General features: G+C 45.6%; 1 protein-coding gene across 1 annotated transcript in view; it reads left to right on the top strand.

The window, feature by feature from the left end:
- The first annotated feature begins 310 nt into the window (after nt 1-310).
- LOC126183580 (intracellular coagulation inhibitor 3-like) overlaps nt 311-10,245 on the top strand; it is a 215,858-nt gene continuing 205,923 nt past the window's right edge. Inside the window, exon 1 of the mRNA XM_049925677.1 lies at nt 311-434. Coding sequence (XP_049781634.1) covers nt 359-434 — 76 coding nt within the window. The 5' untranslated portion in view covers nt 311-358. The remainder of the gene's footprint in view (nt 435-10,245) is intronic.

Here is a 10,245-nt window from a genome sequence, read left to right as displayed (position 1 = left end):
ATAAATCGAATACCATTGTCGGTTCTTTGTCAAGGGTAGTTAAATGGGTTTATTTACACTTCGAGTAGTTGTAGTGGGTTACATTACGATACGGTCCTCAAATCGAGGCTAATTATCTCTTTGTGCTCAATCTCTAATCGGCTCAGTGTGCGTTCGTGGATAGACACGAACCGCAAAAAAGAAATGCAAATGTGGACGGCCTTGACGAGCCCGAACTGTCTGCGAATAGCAGCTACTTTCTCCACTTGCTTGTGTTACGTGTACGTTACAACGGCACGCACACCCGTGGGTTCTGTGGGCCGAGCCGACCTTTCCGGCGGCGAAGCGCGACGGAAAGTAAGAGTGGTGAGTGACCCAGATGCTGCAAAGCCGGCGCGCCTCTCACAGCGCAGGACGACGCCGGAGCGGATACACCATGCGTCCCGCAGCCGCAGGTAAGCGCCGGCTCTTCCCTTCTGCATGGCATCGCCGCGTCTGCGAGACACGCTATACCCGTGACTGCTGCTCGCCAGTGTCGCCTGAATTTTCCTCTCTGTGCCTTAAGATTTTTGCACAGGAGGTAAGTAAATACTAGTGAAATATTGGCACAATCTGACGATGAATACTAGCACTCGAAATATTTCAAGAAGTTCTTCGTGAATGAAACTAACCTTTGATTCTTATCCAACGGCTCATCAGACTCTTTCTTCGTGTCTCGTAGTGCTCCGTAGTTTATTCAGTTTCATATGATGTTGTGTTATTATGTTGCTGGTGTTACTGCCTTAACTGAAAAAAATGAATGCGAAAATAGTGCTCTTCGACGGACAACGACAATCTGTTCTACTCCTGTGCATCGGGAGGGTACTGTCTAGTCATTGCTTCGAACTCGAAAGCCGTAACTGATTTTTAGGGATTTTTAGTGCGGGGTGGGGGACACGGTGGTAGATCAGTCTCGCTTGGAGTAATGTGTCGAATGTGTTAAGTGTGTCGTGTAGTTCACTGTGATGAGTGTTGTCTTGGCTAGAGCTGTATTTGCGATATTACGGGTAATAACAGAAACAGTAGGAGATGGAGAAAAGGGAAACCCGGTGCCAGCTGACAGACCAGACTCCTCGTTGCATAGTGGCCGCCGTGTTTAATTTACACATCAGACGGCCTAATGATCATCAACTGTGTCATCTAGCCTCATTCTCTGAGACAACGGCGACGTCCGCAATACATATCTCAGAATCTTGGGACACTGTTTGATGGTCGTCAACTGTGCGCCACCAACTGCCCTCCCTTCTTTGGCCAAATAAAAGATCATGCAAACTTGTTTCACCACTGAGACTCGAATCTGATGTTTTCACATTATACGCTACCGATTAGCGTTTCTTTGTTGTTCACATCCACGAACACGAGTTCAAAATACAGCCTGGGATAATTCTCAAAATTACGTTAGATTCTACACTAACTGGAAAGAAATCGTAACACTAAAAAAATATTAATGTAGAGTAATGAAACTCCGGCAATACATTTGTCTAGGTAACATATTTACGTTATTAACACTGCAAGATCATAGATTAATGTAAACGCGAGATAAACCACTGTAAATGTGAAATGCTGGTACATTAATAATTCAAGTAGCCACCAGAATGTTGAATCCGAGCATGCAGTAGTACATATATTTTTTTGTACAGTTTCCTGATGTCAGTTTGTGGGATGTAGTTCCACAACTGTTACACTTGATGGGTCAATACAGGGACGATTAACGCTGTAAGTGGACGATGCTGGAGTTGTTGTCCGATGATGTTCAATATGTGCGCTATTGCAGACAGATCTGATGATTGTGGAGGCCAAGGCAACATGTTGATACTCTGTTGTGCAAGCTGGGCTACAATAGCTGTATGTGGACGTTATCCCGTTGGAAAACACCCTTGGAATACTATTCATAAATGGTAGCGTAATAGGTCGAATCGCCAGACTGACGTACAAATTCGCAGTCACGCAGCGTAAGGTAATCATGATTTTGCTCCTGCTGTCATCCGAAATTGCAGCACAGGCCATATCTCCAGGTGTAGGCCTAGTGCGTCTAGCATGCAGACAGGTTGGCTGCAGGCCCTCAACTGGCCTTCTTCTAACCATCAAACGACCATCACTGGCACCGAGGCAGAACCGACTCTCATCAGAAAACATGACAGACCTCCCCTGCCCTCCAATGAGCTCTCGTTTGACACCACTGAAGTCGTACATGGCGGTGGTTTGGGGTCAGCTGAACGCACGCTACGGGATGTCTGGTTCTGAGCTGTCCTTGAAGTAACCGATCGTACATACACTCCTGGAAATTGAAATATGAACACCGTGAATTCATTGTCCCAGGAAGGGGAAACTTTATTGACACATTCCTGGGGTCAGATACATCACATGATCACACTGACAGAACCACAGGCACATAGACACAGGCAACAGAGCATGCACAATGTCGGCACTAGTACAGTGTATATCCACCTTTCGCAGCAATGCAGGCTGCTATTCTCCCATGGAGACGATCGTAGAGATGCTGGATGTAGTCCTGTGGAACGGCTTGCCATGCCATTTCCACCTGGCGCCTCAGTTGGACCAGCGTTCGTGCTGGACGTGCAGACCGCGTGAGACGACGCTTCATCCAGTCCCAAACATGCTCAATGGGGGACAGATCCGGAGATCTTGCTGGCCAGGGTAGTTGACTTACACCTTCTAGAGCACGTTGGGTGGCACGGGATACATGCGGACGTGCATTGTCCTGTTGGAACAGCAAGTTCCCTTGCCGGTCTAGGAATGGTAGAACGATGGGTTCGATGACGGTTTGGATGTACCGTGCACTATTCAGTGTCCCCTCGACGATCACCAGTGGTGTACGGCCAGTGTAGGAGATCGCTCCCCACACCATGATGCCGGGTGTTGGCCCTGTGTGCCTCGGTCGTATGCAGTCCTGATTGTGGCGCTCACCTGCACGGCGCCAAACACGCATACGACCATCATTGGCACCAAGGCAGAAGCGACTCTCATTGCTGAAGACGACACGTCTCCATTCGTCCCTCCATTCACGCCTGTCGCGACACCACTGGAGGCGGGCTGCACGATGTTGGGGCGTGAGCGGAAGACGGCCTAACGGTGTGCGGGACCGTAGCCCAGCTTCATGGAGACGGTTGCGAATGGTCCTCGCCGATACCCCAGGAGCAACAGTGTCCCTAATTTGCTGGGAAGTGGCGGTGCGGTCCCCTACGGCACTGCGTAGGATCCTACGGTCTTGGTGTGCATCCGTGCCTCGCTGCGGTCCGGTCCCAGGTCGACGGGCACGTGCACCTTCCGCCGACCACTGGCGACAACATCGATGTACTGTGGAGACCTCACGCCCCACGTGTTGAGCAATTCGGCGGTACGTCCACCCGGCCTCCCGCATGCCCACTATACGCCCTCGCTCAAAGTCCGTCAACTGCACATACGGTTCACGTCCACGCTGTCGCGGCATGCTACGAGTGTTAAAGACTGCGATGGAGCTCCGTATGCCACGGCAAACTGGCTGACACTGACGGCGGCGGTGCACAAATGCTGCGCAGCTAGCGCCATTCGACGGCCAACACCGCGGTTCCTGGTGTGTCCGCTGTGCCGTGCGTGTGATCATTGCTTGTACAGCCCTCTCGCAGTGTCCGGAGCAAGTATGGTGGGTCTGACACACCGGTGTCAATGTGTTCTTTTTTCCATTTCCAGGAGTGTATATTTTTTATACAGATGCTGGATATCAGTTTGTGGGATGGAGTTCTATCCCTGTTACACTCGGTCGGTCAAAACAGGGACGGATAACGCCGTTAGTGGACGACGCTGGAGGTGTTGTCCAATGATGTTCAATATGTGCGCTATTGGAGACAGATCTGATGATCGTGGAGGCCAAGGAAACATGTCGATACTCTGTTGTGCAAGTTGGGCTACAATAGCTGTATGTGGGCAAACGTTATCCTGTTGGAAAACACTCTCTGGAATACTGTTCCTAAATGATTCATAAATCGTACATCCAGGTGTAGGCCTAGTGTATCTAGCACGCAGACAGGTTGGCTGCAGGCCTCAACTGGCCTTCTCCTAACCACGAAACGGCCATCACTGGCACCGAGGCAGAACGGGATTCCATCTCAAAACACAACAGACCTCCCCCTGTCCTCCAATGAGCTCTCGTTTGACGTCACTGAATTCGTACATGGCGGTGGTTTGGGGACAGTGGAATGCACGCCATAGGACGTCTGGTTCTGAGCTGTCCTTGAAGTGATCGATTTGTAACAGCTTGTTGTGTCATTATGATGCCAACTGCTGCTCAGATTGCTGCTACAGATGCTGTATGATACGCCTGAGCCATACGTCGAACAAGATGGTCTTCTTTTGCGGTAGTGTCATGTGGCCTCCCTGTGCCCGGTGTTTCTGCGTCCGTACACTCTCGTGACCACCACTACCAGCAATCGGCTACATTCCTACCAGGCCTCTTTGCAATATCGCTGGAGGAACATCTAGCTTCTCGTAGCCTATCACACGACCTTGTTCAAACTCAGAATGGTTCAAATGACTCTGAGCACTATGGGACTTAACTTCTGAGGTCATCAGTCCCATAGAACTTGGAACTACTTAAACCTAACTAACCTAAGGACATCACACACATCCATGCCCGAGACCGTAGCGGTCGCGCGGTTCCAGACTGAAGCACCTAGAACCGCTCGACCATCCCGGCCGGCGTTCAAACTCAGTGAAGTGTTGATAATGGCATCTTCGTCACCTTAAAGGAATTCTTGACTACTATCAACTCACCACATCCTATCTCAAAGGTAACTGATGCTCACGCCCGTTACGGCGTGTATTTAAAGGAAACCAGATTTACATTCTCGTAGTAGCGCTGCGAGCGCCATTCTTGTGCAACTGGCAAGAAATCTAAGTAGACATCATCTTTCAGATGAATAAACACGCCTACGAACTTTTGTTTATGTCGCACAACTCCTTATTCATAGCTGAGGTTGTGTCGAATCAGCTGTGTCCTTCTTTTGGTCAAGTTATGTCATTAATTTCTTTTCTCCCCGATTCATTAGTTATCCGATTTACTCAACTATTATTCAGCATTCTTCTGTAGTATTGCATTTCAAAAGCTGCTAGTCTCTTCTTGTCTGCACTGTTTAACGTGCATCTTGCACTCCCGTACCAGGGTACACTCCAGGCAAATAATTTGAGAAAAGTGTTTCTAAATCTTAAAGCTACATTTGCAGTTAAAATAAGTCTCTTTTTCAGAAACGATTTTCTTGCTGTTGCCTTTCTGCTTAATGTATTCTCTCTACTTCTGCCATTGACAATCATTTTACTACCCAAACAACAAAACTCACTTATTATTTTTCGTGTTTCACTCACTAACCTGATTCCCTCAATATCGCGTGTTTTAATTAGATTTTTCTCCATTTCTCTAGTTTTACTTTTGTCGATTGTGCCCAACTGCTACAAGCACTTCCAAGTCCTTTTCTGCCCCTGACAAAATTATAATCTCAGGAGCAAACGTCAAAGTTTTTTAATTCTCTCTGAACTTTAATTCTCCTTTCAAATTAATCTTTGGTTTCCTTTATTGCTAAATCATTGTACAGATTGAATAGCATCAGGGATAGGCTGCGACATCAGCTCCCTTGTTTCTCAATTATGCTTCCTTTTCATACCTTTAGACTGTTATAACTGCAATGTGGCTTCTGTACTTGTTTTACATAACAGTTCACTTCCTGTTACGTTAAAAATTTCTCATAGTAAATTCCAATCAACATTGCCAAAAGCCTTCTCTGAATGTGCAGATGTTACAAATGTTTGTTTACATTACTGTACTCCTTTATATGATACCCTGCCACGAAAAAATAAAGGTCATGTAACATTAACACGATATTCAGTAATAAGTACCAATTCGCAGTTGGAAACATCTCTAAATGGCAGCATACATTTAAAGCCATCGCAGATAAAAATTTTGTGCCGGACATAAACTTTATAGTGTGTTTTCTCATGCAGCAAAAATGAAAGAAGAATATAAGAAGAATATTACACTGACGGAAAAATTGGTAACACCAAGAAATAGTTAATGTAGAGTAATGAAATTTCAGGAATACGTTTGTCTACGTAATATATTTACGTGATTAACGTTGCAAGATCACAGGTTAATGTAATCGTGAGATAAGCCATTGTAAATGCGAAACGCTTGTTCATTAATAACCGATGTAGCCACCAGAACGTTGAATGTAAGCGCACAAACGTGCATTCATTGCGTTGTACATGTGCTGAATGTCAGTTTATGGGATGGAGTTCCATGCCTGTTGCACTTTGTCGGTCAATATAGGGACGGTTAATGCTGTTTATGGATGACGCTGGAGTTGTCGTCCAATGTTGTCCCATACGTGCTCAATTGGAGACACATCTGGTGATCGAGCAGGACAAGGCATAACATGTCGACACTTTGTAGTGCATATTTGGTTGTAATAGGGGTATGTGGGCGAGCGTTATCGTATTGGAAAAAACCCCCTGGAATACTGTTCATGATGGTAGCAGAACAGATTGCATCACCAGACAGCAGCATACATTTTTCCTCCTGCTCCTTCTGTCATACGAAACAGCACCGTAACTCCAGGTGTAGGGTTTGGTTGGTTGGGAGAAGAGACCAAACAGCGAGGTCATCGGTCTCATCGGATTAGGGAAGGACGGGGAAGGAAGTCGGCCGTGCCCTTTCAAAGGAACCATCCCGGAATTTGCCTGGAGCGATTTTGGAAAATCACGGAAAACCTAAATCAGAATCAGAATGACCGGACGCGGTATTGAACCGTCATCCTTCCAGGTGTAGGTCCAGTGTGTCTAGAACGCAGACAGACTGGTTGCAGGCCCTCAGCTGGCCTCCTTCTAACCAACCACGGCCATCACTGGCACCGAGGCAGAAATAGCTTTCATCAGAAAACACAACAGAGCTCTATCCTGCCCTCCCATGAACTCTCGCTTGACAACACTGAAGTCGCAAATGGCGGTGGTTCGGGGTAAGTGGAATGCACGCTGCAAGTCGTCTGGCTCTGAGCTGTCGTTGAAGTGATCGATTTGCAACAGCTCGTTGTGTCATAAAGATGTCAACTGCTGCTCAGATTGCTGCTGCAGATGCTGTAAGATGAACCAGAGCCGTACATCGAAACCGATGCTCTTTTCTTCCGGTAGTGCTACGTGGCCATCCGTAGCCCGGTGTTCTTGCTACCAAACATTCTCATGTCCACCGCTGCCAGTAATCACGTACTGTGGCTACGTTCCTGCCAAGCCTTCCTGCGGTATCGCAGAAGGAACGTTCTGCTTCTCGTAGCCCTATTAGAAAGCCTCGTTCAAACTCATTGAAGTGTCAATGATGGGGTTTTTGTCGCCTTAATGGCATTCTTGACTAATATCAACTCGAGCAGTTGAACGGAATGGACAGTGTCTTGAAAGGAGGATATAAGATGAACATCAACAAAAGCAAAACGAGGATAATGGAATGTAGTCGAATTAAGTCGGCTGATGCTGAGGGAATTAGATTAGGAAATGATACACTTAAAGTATTAAAGGAGTTCTGCTATTTGGGGAGCAAAATAACCGATGATGGTCGAAGTAGAGAGTATATAAAATGTAGACTGGCAATGGTAAGGAAAGCGTTTCTGAAGAAGAGACATTTGTTAACATCGAGTATAGATTTAAGTGTCAGGAAGTCGTTTCTGAAAGTATTTGTATGGAGTGTAGCCATGTATTGAAGTGAAACGTGGACGATAAATAGTTTAGACAAGAAGAGAATAGAAGCTTTTGAAATATGGTGCTACAGAAGAATGCTGAAGATTAGATGGGTAGATCACGTAACTAATGAGGAGGTATTGAATAGAATTGGGGAGAAGTGGAGTTTGTGGCACAACTTGACAAGAAGAAGGGACCGGTTGATAGGACATGTTCTGAGGCATCAGGGGATCACAAATTTAGCATTGGAGGGCAGCGTGGAGGGTAAAAATGGTAGGAGGAGACCAAGAGATGAATACACTAAGCAGATTCAGAAGGATGTAGGTTGCAGTAAGTACTGGGAGATGAAGGAGCTTGCACAGGATAGAGTAGCATGGGGAGCTACATCAAACCAGTCTCAGGACTGAAGACCACAATAACAACAACAACAATCAACTCACCACGTCCAATTTCAAAGGTAACTAATGCTCACGGCTGTTGCAGCGAGTATTTAAAGCAAACCTGATTTGAATCCTCATAGTGGTGCTACTGTCGCCACTCTTATGCGATTGGCGTGAAATTTAAATAGATGTCATGTTTTGGAGGTATAAACAAGCATACCAACCTTTGTTTACGTCGCACAAGTTCTTCTTGGTGTTGCGATTTTTTTCCATCAGAGTGATTCCAGTTTTCCTGAGTGAGTCAGAAAAGAAAGCGCAGCAGGCAGTTACGGTCAGCACACGAGGCGCGCAGCGGCCCCGATGTCTGTCCGCAACAGGCGTCCCCTTCTTCATACATTGCAATTTCTTGTTTGTAGGTGACAAAGCCAAGTGTGTTGTTGTTGTGTTCTTCAGTCCTGATACTGGTTTGATGTAGCTCTCCATGCTACTCTGTCCTGTGCAAGCTTCTTCATCTCCCAGTACCTACTGCAACCTACATCCTTCTGAATCTGCTTAGTGTATTCATCTCTTGGTCTCCCTCTACGATTTTTACCCTCCACGCTGCCCTCCAATACTAAACTGGTGATCCCTTGATGCCTCAGAACATGTCCTACCAACTGATGCCTTCTTCTAGTCAAGTTGTGCCACTAACTTCTCTTCTCCCCAATCCTATTCAATACCTCCTCATGAGTTATGTGATTTACCCATCTAATCTTCAGTATTCTTCTGTAGCATCACATTTCGAAAGCTTCTATTCTCTTCTTGTCCAAACTATTTATCGTCCATGATTCACGTCCATACATGGCTACACTCCATACAAATACTTTCAGAAACGACCTCCTCACACTTAAACCTATACTCGATGTTAGCAAACTTCTCTTCTTCAGAAATGCTTTACTTGCCATTGCCAGTCTACATTTTATATCTTCTCTACTTCGACAATCATCAGTTATTTTGCTCCTCAAATAGCAGAACTCCTTTACTAATTTAACTGTCTCATTTCCTAATCTAATTCCCTCGGCGTCACCCGACTTAATTCGACTGCATTCCATTGTCCTTGTTTTGCTTTTGTTGATGTTCATCTTATACCCTCCTTTCAAGACACTGTCCATTCCGCTCAACTGCTCTTCCAAGTTGTTTGCTGTCTCTGACAGAATTACAATGTCATCGGCGAACCTTAAAGTTTTTATTTCTTCTCCATGGATTTTAATACCTACTCCGAATTTTTCTATTGTTTCCTTTACTGCTTGCTCAATATACAGATTGAACAACATCGGGGAGAGGCTACAACCCTGTCTCACTCCCTTCCCAACCACTGCTGCCCTTTGATGTCCCTCGACTCTTATAACTACCATCTGGTTTCTGTACAAATTGCAAATAGCTTTTCGCTCCCTGTATTTTACCCCTGCCACCTTCAGAATTTGAAAGAGAGTATTCCAGTCAACATTGTCAAAAGCTTTCTCTAAGTCTACAAATGCTAGAAACGTAGGTTTTCCTTTCCTTAATCTAGCTTCTAAGATAAGTCATAGGGTCAGTATTGCCTCACGTGTTCCAATATTTCTACGGAATTCAAACTGATCTTCCCCGAGGTCGGCTTCTACTAGTTTTTCCATTCTTCTGTAAAGAATTCGTGTTAGTATTTTGCAGCCGTGACTTATTACACTGATAGTTCGGTAATTTTCACATCTGCCAACACCTGCTTTCTTTGGGATTGGAATTATTATATTCTTCTTGAAGTCTGGGGGTATTTCGCCTGTCTCATACATCTTGCGCAGCAGATGGTAGAGTGTGATAGAGGAACTAAATTTCGTCTTTTGATTTTATGGAGGTGGATTAACATCAGAGTGGTATTATTTTATTATTTTGTAATCTGTACTAACATCTCCACAAGAGCCTTAAGGTATTTGGCGGAGGGTACATTGTTTACCACTGTCGCTTCCACTCTTTGTTGTTCCAGCAGCGAATGGTGTATGGAAAGAACAATTATTCCTGGTAAGCATCCTTGCGAGTTCCAGCCCCTCTAATCTTGCCTTCACGGTCTTTTCACGAAACATACATGGGAAGAAGTAGAAAATTGGTTCACTCTTCCAGGGTCGTA

The sequence above is a fragment of the Schistocerca cancellata genome, chromosome 4 (genome assembly GCF_023864275.1).
Source record: "Schistocerca cancellata isolate TAMUIC-IGC-003103 chromosome 4, iqSchCanc2.1, whole genome shotgun sequence".
Lineage (NCBI taxonomy): Eukaryota > Metazoa > Arthropoda > Insecta > Orthoptera > Acrididae > Schistocerca > Schistocerca cancellata.
This window is presented reverse-complemented; position numbering and strand designations above follow the sequence as displayed.